At 35.8% G+C, this 15759-nt stretch overlaps 1 protein-coding gene across 3 annotated transcripts in view; it reads right to left on the bottom strand.

Moving 5' to 3' along the window:
* CERT1 (ceramide transporter 1) overlaps positions 1-15759 on the bottom strand; it is a 95849-nt gene that overhangs the window by 59336 nt on the left and 20754 nt on the right. For all 3 annotated transcript variants that reach the window (XM_019728139.3, XM_074328817.2, XM_019728140.3), the window contains one exon: positions 7609-7725. In XM_019728139.3, coding sequence (XP_019583698.3) covers positions 7609-7725 — 117 coding nt within the window. The remainder of the gene's footprint in view (positions 1-7608; positions 7726-15759) is intronic.

Genomic DNA, 15759 nt, shown 5'->3' on the forward strand with positions numbered 1-15759 from the left:
AAAGGCACTGCTGGTAGGATTGCAGATTGGTGCAGCCACTATGGAAAACAGTATAGAGGTATCTCAAAAATCTGAAAATGGAACTACCTTATGACCCAGCAATTCCACTCCTAGGTATCTATCCAGAGAAATCCAGAACACTAATTCAAAAAAATTTATGCACCCCGATGTTTATTGCAGCACTATACACAATAACCAAGACATGGAAACAACCGAAATGCCCATCGGTAGATGACTGGATTAAGAAACTGTGGCACATTTATACAATGGAATATTACTCAGCCATAAAGAAGAATGAAATCTTACCATTTGCAATGACATGGATGGACCTAGAGAACATTGTGGTAAGTGAAATAAGTCAGACGGAGAAAGACAAATACCATATGATCTCACTTATATGTGGAATCTAAAGAATAGAATAAATGAATGAACTTATGAGAAACAGTCTCAGAGATACAGAAGGAAAACTGAGGGTTGCTAGATGGGAGGGGGGTGGGGATGAGGGAGAAGGTGAGAGGATTAGAAAGCACAATCAGTAACCACAAGATTGCCATGGGGATACGAAAGTCCGTTTGGGGAATATAATCAATAATGTTGTAAAGATTTTGTAGGGTGTCCAATGGACACTTGTCTTATTCGGGAGACCACCTCAGGGATCAGGGATGGTGTAGATGCCTGTTCACTGCGCTGTACACCTGAAGCTGAATAATAGTGTCAACTATAATTTAATATATACATATATACACACACACACACACACACACACACACACACATATATCGTCACAAGAAAAGGAGTACAGCATTAGGAATAGAGACAGTGGAAATGTAATGGCTGTGTGCGATGTCAGAAAGCTGGTAGATTGGGGGAGGGGGGTTATCACTTTGTTAGGGGTATAAATGATACATGTCTAACTACTTATTACATTGTTTTGTATACCTGAAACTGAAAAATAAAAAGTGATAGTAGTGTTGTATTATCTACACGTAGGTGTTTTAAAATGAATATTAGCTATGTATGGATTACTGCAAGCAATTTAGCAGTTAACTGTCACTGTTAGGAACTAACCAAATTCCTGATCTTAATGACAGAAACATGCAGAGACGTAATGAAGTTTCTTTGCTGATTAATAAAGTTCAGTTGTGATTCCATGTACTTGGGTTTTTCAATCTGAGAAAACAGCAGAACCCTAATGACTCTGGCAGCTACTAGATTTGCACTTCCCTCAAAAATTAAGATCATAAAGGTAAAGGAGAAGTAAAATTTGATACCATCTTCTTCCCTCCATCGCTGTGCTATGATTCAAATAGGTAAATGGAAAATTAGTTCTAATCCACTGATCCCATGAAATTACTTACATAAAGTACACACTAAAAATAGTTTTAAAAGTTGTATTTGTATTCTTAAGACTTTAATAATTAAATCAAATTCAAAATGCAAAGCTGTTTATATAAAAATCATTTATAAAGCAGACAAGTATAGAAAGAACCTCTAATCTCTGTTAAGAAAATTTTCGAGTATTATAGTTGATTAAAAATGGCAGAGATGGGGCAGCTGTTTAGCTCTGTTGGTTAGAGCGCGGTGCTCTTAACAAGGTTGCTGGTTCGATCCCCTCATGGGCCACTGTGAGCTGCGCCCTCCACAACTAGAGTGAAACAACTACGTGACTTGGAGCTTATGGGTCCTGGAAAACCAAACTTTAAAAAAAAAAGGGCAGAGATAGTATGACTTTACATGACCTTGATATTAAAAAGTGCTAAGAAGTAACTGGTATATCTTGCTACCTAGCTATTATAAAATAGTCTGCTAATGAGGTTATGTCAAATTTAACACAAAAGAAATTAAGATGTCAAGTAAGCAGAAATTCCTCCTCAAATTACAGGAAAAACACCAAAATCAAGTTCACTCTGTGGAAGCATGGGAAAAAAGAATTTTATTATGGCAAATAGCAATACAATTTTTAAACCATCTTTAAAATAAGTGTTGTGTATCATTTAGGTGGCTCAACCATGAGAAAATTTTTGTAAGAAACTTTTTCCACACCCCATTTTATTTCAAGTAAAATGTGTAAGTTCCTTTCAAAAATTGTTTCCTACATAATTTCCTCTAGAGAGAGGAAACTCAGTTGAGAACAAACGTTTCTTCTGAAAGTATTCAATGGAGCGTCACATATGAGTTAGTGGGCCTTCACAAAGGATAAGGACAAATCCATAAATAATAAACTACAAAACAACTGCCTGTAAAGTACAGCACAGGGAAATAGTCAATAACATTCTAATAACTATGTATGGTGTCAGGTGGATACTAGACTTATTGGGGGGATCATTTCATAGTTATATAAATGTCTAACCACTGTGCTGTACACCTGACACTAATATAATATTGAACGTCAACTGTAAAACTGTAATTAAAAAACTTTTTTTAATTTAAAAAAATAAAGAATAAAATCAATAATTGCCTGGAGATTCCCACTATAAATAAATCAACATCTGTAAAATTTACAATTTGGAGCCTTCCTCTGTAACTGTGAATTTTCCTACGACTCCTTATGTCTTGGATAATTTCCAAAATGTGGGGAAAGTCTGTGTGGTCCACGACCACCAAAATTTCAGGATCTAATAAGGTTGCTCCCTTGTGGACATAATAGAATATTATAATTACCACAAACCTTGAGCCAATACTACTTAAGTTTTTCAACACGATTCCTAAATCTGCTAGTGTCAGGAGAGCTTTTCTGCTAGTTTTTTTTTCTGTTGTTGTTGACGGGTGGGGTGCGGGAGTAAATGCCTGTCATGGCTAAAAAAAAACCGTGTTTAAGTCAAAATCATGTGTTGCAATTGTAGAAGATTCTAGAAAAAAATCCTATAATTCTTTTAAATAACAGCATTGACAGATGATTTATATTTCCTTAAACTATTAGTTTAATAATTAGTTAAAAATTTAAAAATTAATAAACTAATTTTCTGCTCTCTGAGCATAAAACGCTCACAGAGGCCCCTTGATAAATACGTAGACACAACTTTACTAGAAAAATATTAGATAAATTCAAATAAAAAACAACCACCTTAACTTTACATTCATACAGTTTTTAGTTTTTAAATAATTTTCACAACACCATCTCATTTGACCTCAAGACAACATGGGAGATGGCCAAGAGATGTAAAAATAAAACAAAACCCTCTCTTTAAAAATTATTTATTTAGTGTTGTCTTAAATCCTAAGGAGAAATGCAGCATGTGAATGGACTCCATACAATAAAGGTATACTGGTCTGGTATATATATGTCCCTTTCTATATTTTAAAATAAAATAGTTTCTTCGAATTTAAGAATGCTACTGTCTAATGTCACATTGCATTATGCAATTTCTAATATACTGAGAAAATTTAAATCATAGAATCATCTTTTTAAAACTTTTCTTATAGTGAGCAAATTATTCTGGAATGAATACCAAGGAAGACAAAACAACAGAGCTAGACAGAGATTATAGAACCCTACATTGTATCTTTGTCAGCAACCAGTCGAACACCAACTATGAAGATTAAAAGAAAAAAAAAAACTTCAAAAATCACAAATTTCCCCCATAAAATCTATTTTACAATATTGTAAATTATTTCAACTGGAAAATTTATGTGTCCAAAGCTTTGCTGATTCCTACAAAGAAGTTGTATATCTGAGCCTTTAAGGAGTTTATGGTCTAAAATAGACACCACAAGTATGAAGAACATATGAAAAATATGAGACTATTGTGATTCAAGAAGCCCATGATTTAACAAAATATACTTCACAAAATATACTTCACATAAATGCATCCTTATAGGATGTCAGAAGTGCTTGCTGGCCAAAAGCACTGGTTCTGAGGTCGGACAGACCTGGCTCTGAATGCTGGCTCCTTTACTAATTAGCAGTTTGACCTTGGACAAGTTACTTAACCTCTCTATGTCTCAATTTCCTAATGGGTAAAAACAGGATAATAATGTTAAACTCATAAGAATGTGAGAGTAAAATGAGATAATGTATATGAAGTGTTTATTACCATTATCTGGCACACATTAATACTCAAAAATGTTAGCTATCATTACCACCATCATCACCCTAACAAAGGCCCAATAGCAAGAAAAGGCAACAAAGGCCCATCTGATGACATCAGAAGAGAAAAAGACAGGTCCTTTCCAACCAACATAAGGACAGGTGGTATAATGAGCAAGTAATTGTGAACTGAATGACTTGGAATGGTGGGAACCCAGGTCAACTTTGAAGTACAACACTCTTGGTTTATCATGACTGAGTTATTTTGCTTGCTTGTTTGTATTGTTTTGTTTTGTTTTTTTGGGGGGAGGCACACACATACTGCATACTGTCATCTTTCCTTTAAGAAACTTACCAATGTCACACAGCTATTAAGTAGTAGTACCAGGATTCAATCCCACATTTGTTAGACCCCAGAATCCAGTGCTCAAACACTAACCAATACAATAAAATGCTCTTTTTAACAATCATATTTGTCTTGCATACGCATGGTAATAGAACTCAGAGGATACAGTCTAACCTGCAAGAAGTGAGCTCATGGGAATTATTTTCAAACATTGAGAGTCTACCAACAGTAACAGAGAAAGCAGAACCAACATGAAATTGAATCCTAAGTATCCATGAACTAAAGGTATAATAGTAAAGTCTCAGGCAAGTTACTTAATTTTCATGTAAACCTGTTTCATCTTCTGTAAACTAGTACTTCCCTCACCTCTCAGGATAATAGGGAGAAAATAAAGCACAAGAAATATACTCGTATAACACAATCAGTACTAGTACTTGGTGATCCTCAATAAGCAGTAGAGCTCCTAGCATCATCACTATCACGCTTTAACAATTTGGTATTAATTTTGAATAGCAACACAACAATGCATGCTTAAATAGTAAAATTGCTAAATTCAGGTTCTACATTCAATATTCTATTCTTTAGTGATACTGAAGAATGAATCAGAAAACATCTCCTTCCTATCTCCCTGTTTCTGGTCCATGGAAAAAAAGTGAAAACTTAGGTGATTATGTTTGGTGATAGCATTTGAATTTTCTCCCTTCTATAAGTTAGTTTAATAACTCAAACAATTTATTTTTAGAATTCATACGCAATTTAAATTTTCACTGATATGTTGCTTAATTGGCACATATCACATATTTTACATTAAAATTAAATAATTAAGTATTAATAACAATTAACAATAATTCTTCCTTCCTTGTCAATGAATAAACAATCTCTAGACATCAGAAAGGAAAAGTTTACAATATATCTGGAGCCATGCTATTGAATCTTTTTTCTAAGAACTTAAATTCACCAAAAATCTGTTATCTCAGCTTAAGTCACACTACTCTGAAAGAGACCCAAAGATAGTATCTATCCATTGTTCAAAAACGCAAAAAAAGTCAATGATATGGAAGAAACACATGCTTCATATATCCTCTTCACTCAAAAAGAAAATACAGAATGGCAGAATGCAAAGAATTTTGGTTCAGTTTTACTAAGAAAAACAAGCAAAATAAAATATGCTTAATTAAACAGAAAAAAACTAGGCCTGTAATCTATATAAACTGATTAAGCCTTTAAAAGTCAGCTCAGTTACAAATATAGAAATTAGTTCTACTTAATAACATCTTTAATCATTAGTAAGAGGGCTGGCCCTGATTAAATTCACGAACTAGGCCACTCTCCTTATGTACTAGCAACTCTAAATGAATGAAGAACTACATCCAGAAACAACATGGTACAATTTGGTGAGTTTAGTTTTGACTCCAAGGCCTGTTCTATTTCCACTATGACATAAAAGGGAAGATACATAAGCCACTCTGGTAACCTTACTCATACATATATTATCTTGTGTATTCCTTACACACACTAAGAGGTGGATTATCATGCTCAGGGTCACATATGTCATACACAGCAGAGGCTGCAGTGTCTGAATCCAGGTCAGCCTGGCTTCAAAGTATTGAGATCCTGGAATTCTAGTTCTCCTCTATTAAGTAATAGAAAATTATTTCTCATTTTTCTATTTTTAGACTCTTTTCCAAAGTAATAATACCAAGATAACTAGGATCAACAAAAAATTTTAAACCAATATAATACTAAAGCTAAAATAGGTAGAAAAAGATGGGCATCACAGCCAGTGTTCTTTAGAATCAATCATCAGGCAATACAAGCTAACTCACAATCAATTATTAAGAATGTGCCTGTGGTATCGCAGGCCAGACTGGTTTTTCTTGATTTCTTTTGTGTGTGTGTGTGTGTGTGTGTGTGTGTGTGTGTGTGTGTATGTGTTTTGTGCTTGTTAACTAAAACAGGTGTTTCAACTACAACTCTGTGAAACCCAAATGAACAAGTACAGACAAGTATGTGAGCAAGTGCAAAGTTCTCTTGAAGTCACACTTGGGCGTGGCATGGTGAATTTATAACTTCCCCTAGTCCTTGTTTTACCATGATATACTGAATTAGCTAATAATGCAGATTTATTAATGTCATATACTTCTTTCTTTAGTCTACTTACCACTTATTCACAGCAGAAGTCAAAGACTAACTTTAAATTACAAGGAGATGGCTTATATACTTATATAAATAAGCCTTTCTAAAGGTTTAGTATTAGTTTCATATTCTCAAAAAATGATTTACAAATGTTTACACTAAGAATTTACCCAAATGGTTACAGATGACTACAAAAATTAACATTGAAGCTTTTAAATATTAGTTTTACAATCCAATGTTATTTAAAAAATTATTTCATCTAGATCATAAATGGCATTTATTATGAAGCAAATCCTAAATATGAAAATCAAGATTTGTTTTATAAAAAAGCACTATTTTACTTTAATTAACAATTAAAAATATCATTGCAAATTCCCTTAGTGCAACTCAAGTGTTAGACATAAAATTATTTCAAAAATTTACTTCTGTGGAGCCAGCCCGGTGACTCAGGTGGTTGGAGCGCTGTGCTACTAATGCCCAGGTCACTGGTTCTATTGCCATATGGGCCAGTGAGCTGGGCCCTCTACAGCTACGATTGTTTGTGAACAACGGCTCTCCCTGGAGCTGGGCTGCCATGAGCAGCCAGAGGTCGGCGTGACCTGCCTCAGGGCTGCTGTGTGCTGCCGTGGGCTACAGTGTGCTGACATGAGTGGCTGGTGGCCAGTGTGAGCGGCCAGCGGCCAGTGTGAGCGGCCGGCAGCCAGTGTGAGCGGGCGGCAGCCAGTGTGAGTGGGCGACAGCCAGTGTGAGTGGCCTGCACCGGCGAGAGCTGTCATGAGCTGCTATGAGCCGCCGACTGACAACTGGCGACCAACTGCCGGGGGGTGGGGGTGGGGCAGCAGGCTCATAACACCAGCCTGGGCCAGGGAGCTGTGTCCTACACAACGAGACTGAGAAACAACGACGTGAACTAGAGTGGGGTGGGGGGAGGCAGAAGAAGGGGGAGAAAAAATTTACTGCTGTGCTGCTTTAATCTTCACCACCCAAAGAATGTTCAACTTTTCAGTAATACACATTATATCTCAAGATTTTTAAAAATGGAGTCACCACCAGTCTCTCGCCTCGTCCTCCATGGGTAGGTAAACACTGGAGACCCTACCTTGTGCTGTTCGATGGCATCGATCCACTGCTGTCTGTGATCTGGATCTTGAGCACGAAGATACCAAACGCTATCATTTACACTAATATCAAATCGACATTCATCAAAATCATGAGGCTATGGAGAAAAAAAGCAGAAAATGAAAAGCAAAACTAATTATATTCTTAGATCTACAGAATCTATTCTTAGATTCTATATTATTATATTCTACAGCAAAAACATGAACGAACATACCCATTGTGGCTGGTGGGAGATTCTTGGTATTCTTTTGTTTTTACTCAACATAACTTTTTTGAAGATGTCTCAGATAAAAGGCACAATAGGGGCATAGTTACCAAAAACTAAGTTTCATTTCACTATTCCTACAAATGAGTTGACACATAAACTACAAACATATTTCAAAAAACAGAGTGAATATTTTTCATTAAATGCTTTTAGTTAGCTAAACTACTGCGAACAGCACTGAAAGCACAATAAAAGGGCTTTACTTCCTGCCTCCATTACTGGAAAGTAAATTCTCATCACAAAGTTTTATTTCATTAAATTTTAATAAACAAGATATTTTTATACTCCATCACAAAATAATGTTAACATTTCCTGCCAAGTATCTCAAATTAACTACAAGGCTTTTACATGTCTTTGAGAGTAACAGCTAGGAGAGCTTCCAATAAAAAGCAATGATAAAATGAATCATATCAGACTTACATTAGATAGTAAACTGCCTGCATCAAAATGTAAACATTTAGTGAAATGTCAACCAAGTATGTGATTCAGTGTTTTACATTCTTCTTAAGAATGTATAAAATGAATATTTTATATCCTTTGTTTTTTGCCCAATAAGTGAATTCAAATATGACAGCATCACATCACATACTCATATGCTACCTCTACTTCCACCGGACAGCGTACAGAGTCAATTTCCTCTCCGGTGAACAATCTTAGTCTGAGAGGGGAGAGAATCCTGTCCGGTCAAAGTAACAATAAACTTATTTGATGAAGAAAATCTATATATTATACTTCCCAGGTTTATTGCTTATTATCTCATCAGTTTATTTAGCAAAAATAATACACAACTTTTTGTATTATATAGTAACCCCAAATGGTCTTTAGCCTATGAAACAATTTCTCTTTTAAGACAACAAACAAATCATGGTTCTGACTGGGTAAAGTATGCAAGTTGAACATTTTCTGAATCACTATGTGCTGGGCATCATAGTTAGGACAATGGTGGGAGGTAGAATGTGTTAGAATGAAGCAAAAGGAAAAAACAAGACAATGCATACCCTGCTTTATAATTAGGAACACAGAAATACATAAAAGATAACATTCAATACTCATAAATACAATAATGACTATAAATTTAACTGAATGACAAATATTCAGAAATCTTAAGAATGGAGTCCAGTCATTGAGAGAAGCTTCTTGGAGGAAGGGAAGTATATATACCATGTGAAGAACCAAGTAAATAATTTAACTCATTAGTTTACTGTTCTAAAGAGTCCAGAGACTGATGTTTTACTTCACAGTCTTTCTTATTATGCTTCTAGCTACTATTCCTGAATATGTTTTACATTTTGTATTCTGTTCACTATCCTCATTAAAGCTTTAGAAAATAAAAGTTAATACATATAGTTCAAATTTTACTAATTTCTACAGCAAACATTTTCCCAGCTTTGACATCTTCAGAATTTCCTCACAATTTTTTCAGGGTCTGATGCCACATTTAAAATATTCCTGAAAACGGGAAACTGACACTAAGTTTCCTTTGGATATCAATGACTTAAAGCCTGAAATCAACAGAAGTAAAACTTGCCAAATTACCAAATCTTCAAAATATATAAATTATTATCTCTTCGCACTACGTTTCCAAGTTTGGAAATGTGGAGAACTTCAAGCTTTTAACAGATAGTTACCGTGTTTCCCCAAAAATAAGACTGGTCTTATATTAAGTTTTGCTCCAAAAGACGCATTAGGGCTTATGTTCAGGGGATATCATCCTGAAAAATCATGCAAGGGCTTATTTTCCAGTTAGGTCTTATTTTCGGGGAAACATGGTATACACATAGGAATGGAATAAAAAGATAGTCTGGAAAGCTGGAATTAAAGAATTAAAAATTTAACTTGAATGTCACACATTTATATGAGATGCAATATCTCAATACCTACTCGCAGAGATGGAGTTGGCAGAAAATGTACACAAGACAGCCATTTCTACCATCAACAATCTGAGGGGCAGATGACATAAAAGAGGGATGCACTAATTATCAGGTGATATAGTCTGTGAACAACACAGAAGCCTTGATTTCCAAAAGTGAAAAAGTAAGGGAAGCTAAGGGTACAGGGTAATGAAACTGACAGATTTGTTAAGAGGATGTGTTAAGAGAATAAACTGAAGTCTAGATAACAAACCTCACATCACATCTCCACACACACACACACACGTGTAATAGATTGCTTCATTCAAACATAACTGATCCTGCCTTTATTTTGAACTTTGATATTTTGTTCATTGTAGATATTTTGTCCATTATGCATTAAACACACACACACACACAAAGCCTGCATTAAAATACCATTTATCTTGACTACTGAGTTTTTCGGTGCTCTCCTAAATTTTATGACTGAGGTTAGTCCCTCATTGGTCTTACCCTAGTCCTAAGTCCTGACAGACAACTATCAGAAAGAAACAAACATGGGATAAAGGCCAAAATTAGATGAAAAACTTAACAGAGGTGGTAGGTGTGGCAGACAACATGACCTAACTTCAGTAAAATGAAAAAAAAAAAAAAAGAAAGACTAAAACATTTAAAGAAGAGATAAAGTAACAGGTGATGAAAAGTAAGCTAACAGAGCTAAGAAAAAAGGGACAGATTTTAAACCACATCACAAGCAGCAATAAAGCAAACAAGGCTAAAAGGGGGATGGTGAACAGACTTGAGAAAAATACAAAGTGAGAGAAATATAATAATGAGTAGACAAAGGAGGTCAAGCAAATACTATAACTGGTGGTTTTGAAAGATGAGAATGCAGCAAATATAACAAAAAATATTCAATGATATTACCTTTTAATACAACATTCAAGTTACAGATCAGAAAGACATACTACACACAAGAAAATCAGACCCAGAAAGATTAATATGAATACTTATTTTGTGAAGTTAACTAATTTAAGAATGAAGAAAATGCTACAGAAGAATGTTTCTCAAGATTTTTGCATTACATGCCCCTCACCCCAACCCCCCCAAAAAATAATTTCCCCTTAGTGAGAGAAATTATATACTAAGGAATAAGACTTGCCCAGATTTTTCTTGGAGGATGATAAACTATTGTAATATCTAAGATTATTTCACTCTCTCAAGTACCAAGTATGACCCCCACTAAGAATGCATCCTCTAGAAGAAAGTCAATTACAGAAAGGAAAATACAAAAGAAAAATATGTAAGTGGGCCTCATACTTTATTTATGTCAACATTCATTGTCAGTGGTAAAAAAAAAAAAAAAGCGCCAAAAGGTGAAATGGCCCTTGTATTCACCATCATGGTCTGTCTTAGTCAGAGCTGCTGTAACAAGAATACCACAGACTGACTGCGTAGCCTGACAACAGAAACTGCTCACAGTTCTGGGCGCTGCTAGTCTAAGACCAGGCTGTCAGCACGGGAGGGTGCTTGGTAGGGCCCTCTTCCTAGTTTGCAGATGGCTGCCTTCTAGCTGTGTCCTCATGGAAAAGAGAGAGCTCTTTGGTCTCTACACCCCTTCTTAAGGGCACTGATTACATCACCGGGGCTCCACTCTCATGACCTCATCTAAACGCAAAAACCTCCCGGAGGCTCTACATCCAAATACCATCACAATGAGAATGAAGGCTTCAACATATGAATTTGGGAGGACACAAACATTCATTCCATAGCATCCATTATCTATCAAAATAACCTCATAGGAACACAAGAGGCATAAATCCATAAAGAAAAGAAGGAAAAAGTTCTTAACTTAAAAAGTGGGATGTGGTAACAGACTTAGCAGGCCTGAGAAAGTTGAAAATTGAACATCTACAAGGGAAAAGAAGACAAAAGAATCAAGCCAATTTGTAAGCAAAGCTAGAAAAGCAAAGGAATTGAAGGTACCAGGTAGCTCTAAAGGTGAAAGCATAGGTGGAACTGAAAACAGAATTGATCAAGAGTCAGACCCCTGGATACCACTTGGCCACCCGAAGCATTGGGACTACTGCGCAATAACATTAGAGGCCCCACTCCCACCCCTCAGAGAGAAGCTATCAGACAGGTTTAAGTAGGGACATTCCTACACAGCCGGGACTGGACGCAGGTGGAGGAGTCGGGGAAGGAGAAAAGTAAGGAAAGGTGTTAAGGGTTTCTTTTCCCTACCTGACTCCCACAAGGCTAGCAACCATATTTGCTCTTTCTATCCCCCTCTGTCTGTATGAAGATTCTTCAATGGGAAAATTAAATAATCCAAGAGAAAAGACATATAATAAGTACCATAGTTAAGGGTTTCACATCCAAGCACTTAATCAGTATGAAAAGTTCTAAACCATGAAGATAAAGAAACATTTACCTTTCAGAACAGGAAGATATGCTTCACCAAAATGAGGGAGTAACCAAGAGACATAAGAGGCAACTGAGATTCAGGAAAAGAAGCAGCAAAGGAACTTTCCGGAAAGACAATAAGGCAAATGCCAGCAGCAGAGTTGAGAAGACCCAAAAGTCTAGATTAGAATAGTATGCCAAATGCTTTAGAAGGGATTTCTCTAGAGGGGGGAAAAGTAGAAAGAAAAGACTATCTAAAAGGTTAAATTCAGAGGACAGGGTGTAAGAAGACTTAGCTAGAATTTCAAAGAAAGTCAATCAAATTTTAAATGAATTTTATTGAGATATAATTAATGTACAATAAACTTTATCTATCTTAGAGTACGATTCAATCAATTTTTTACTTGTATACAGTCCATTACATCACCGCCACAATCAAGATGGAAATGTTTTCATTTCCATGACCCCCTACAGATGCCAATGCTCATCTGCTGAATATCTTCCCTCAGCTACCAGCTTCCAGAAACTAAAGATCTGCTTTCTTTCACTATATACTAGTTTGCATTTTTAAATAAATTTATGTAAATAGAATCACTATACACTCTTTTGTGCCTCACTGCTTTTACTCAGTATAATAATTTTGAAATTCATCCTTTTTTTTTTGTCTTAGCAGTAATTCATTAATACTGAGGAGAATTTAAGTATACATATAGGGTATAACATATTTTGCTTATTTATTCACCTATTGATTGGCAATTTTTTCCTTTCCCTATTCTGAATAAATGTGTTGTGAAAATTCATGTCTCTGTATGGACAAATATTATCGTATCTCTTGACCTAGGAGTGAGATGGCTGACTCATAGTGTAGGCAAACATTTAACTTTAAGGAACTGCCAAAGTAATGGTATCATTTTACATTCTCACCAGCAGTTTATCCTTCACCATGCAATCCAAAATTTCAACCTCTACCTCTCCTCCCACCTCTTCACACATATTTCCCACTCCACTTAGTTGCTGGAGGTCAGGGTGGGAAGAAACTAGATCAAAGTTAGTTGGGTAATCAACATGATGGGCTGTTGGGTATACCAAAAATGTAAAGCTTGGAATACTGAAATACATCTGCTGGTCAGGGCATTCCCAACCCTAAATAACACTGGAGACAGTAAAAAATACTTTGATTTTCTTTTTTCCATATTAGGGGCATAATACTCCTCCTTAGAGGCAAAACTGATGCACTGCATTGCCCCAATTATGAAGTATGAACATCATATCCAAAAATCAGGGGGGAAAATACTTCCCAGTCTGTAAACAAACAAATCCAGAGTCACCACATCTAGCTCTAAGTTCCCCAAATAAACAGAAGCCTTTCCTATAATTTATTGTCTCCCTAAAAGCTTTACCCTTGATGTCTGCAAAGGTTATATCTGAAGATATGTGATGACCTTAGCAGATATAGTATTTAAAAAACCCTACTGTTTTTTCCAATACGAATAGACTAGCTATAAACTCTACAGTCTTACTTCCCCCTTTTGCATATCTATACTATTTTTTAATAGGGGAGCCAGTTCTTCTAAAGTCTGTATTCCCTTGCAAACCTTTGCAAGTAAACTTCTGAATGCTTTGATCTCTGAGACTGCCTTTCATACTGCTTATTGGCTCTCCCCTTACTTAGCTTGCTCTTGGCTATTATCTCAAAGGTACAAATGGGGCTGAAAACAGGGCAAGTTGAAAGTCTATATGATACAGCAATAGTTCTTTTTTAGAAAAAATATAGTACAATTATTCTAAGTATTCTACTCTCTTCAGTTGTGTTTCCATGAAACTACATCTTATCCAATCTGAACTGTGGTACTACCAAAATCTCTAGTATATTCTTTAAAATCTTTAAGGTTATTTCTAAAAATTTCTGTTTTTCTGATTGCCTTGTTGTTTACCCCATGTCCTGACCATACTGATATATAGTGCAGATAAGTTCATAGAAGATCATTTTACTAAGATAAAGGTCTAATGCAATATCTACTACAACGCCCCTCCCCCCAAATCGAATAGGATACCTACTCCATGGAACATTATACAGCTAATTCTAATAAAGTTAGTGTATGAAAAAAAGTACAGGAAAGATGGACAGTAACTACTTTTAAACTGTATGACTAGAGCTAATTGTCTTCATTTGCTTACCTATACATTTTCTATAAATCACATGTAATACTTTTGTTAAATGACAAAAAGTCTGTTTTGAAAATATGCAAAATATGTAGACCTTGTAGTTAAATATGGTAGACTAAATATACTCATATCTACTTAACTCACCAAACCTCATTTAAATGATAAGGCATTAAACTAGGACAAAGAAATAAGTAAAAGAGGACAGCAAAAGAGATTTCGATCAAATTTTAGAAATGGAAAAAAGATTAGCAAATTGGTATTTCATAGGCTACTAGGGAAACCTAAGCGTGCAGCAGGGGGAGGACAGGCTAGGTAGCACGCTTATTTGTGCAAAAAGCCACAGAAAGAATAAAATAATGAGAAACCGTAATTTGAAGCTCCAGGTTCCTCTGAAGCTACACACAGAAGGATTGATTAAAAGTAAGAAACATTTAGTCTGCCTAGATATCATCCCTAAAAACAGCCAAATTATCTATCCTTCTAGCAGAAGACTAGAGGTTTTCCTATTTGGTTTTTTGAACTAAAGGAATCCCTAAACTAAGAGCTATAAAGGAAAGCTGAAGAGAAGGGTTCAATATTTAAGAGAGAAGATTGAGGTAAAGTCTACACTGAGTAGTACGACTCCCACCCCAACCCCAATCTGATACCATTCCCTACCCAAAGCAACCAAGGCACCTCAGGGAAATGGCTGATTCCAGGGCCAGGGCAGGTAAGGTATATGATGAACCAGGAAAATCTTGAATAAAAAGTAAGGAAGTACTTTGGGGACATGAGGGTTGGGGCGCATGGCAGCATGTCAAAAGGACCAGGGAACCAGCTTGAAGAGACTTCCATTAGACAAATCCAGGACAATTTTATCATCAAAAAACGTAAGTACAATAATGGATTATAATCCACTGAATAAATATGAATCCATTCTGTTAACAAATGGGACAAAAAGAGAGGGTTGGTTTTTTTTGTTGTTGTTGTTTTTTTAACAGTAGAATGCTGATTAATGAATGTGGAAGGAGTCTGTAGAGTTGAAAAATCACCATTTTGCCAACCATTACAGAAAAGATTGGGTGGAGCAGGCAATATAAATGGTTGCTAAATCAAAAGGCCCTTTTCGCCGACCTTCAGATTTTTATTCAGTTGCCTCCTCTATTATCTTCTCTTGAGAGGCTAAGATGCATCTCAACACATCTAAAAGTGATCTTCTGATTTGCCACCAAACCTCTCCTCTTGCAGGCTTCCAAATGTCTGTAAATGGTAACTACCAGTTGCTTAGACCTGAAATCATCTAACTCCTCATTTTTCTCACACACCGTAAGGACTACATCGGCAAACCTGCAAATCTTGTCAGCTCTACCTTCAAAATAAATCTGAATCTAATCACTTCTCATCATCTCCACCACTGCACTCTGGTCCAAACCACTATCATCTCTCATCTGGGTTATTTGCAATA

This window comes from Rhinolophus sinicus, chromosome 3, assembly GCF_057876585.1.
Source record: "Rhinolophus sinicus isolate RSI-liver-muscle chromosome 3, RSI-T2T, whole genome shotgun sequence".
NCBI lineage: Eukaryota > Metazoa > Chordata > Mammalia > Chiroptera > Rhinolophidae > Rhinolophus > Rhinolophus sinicus.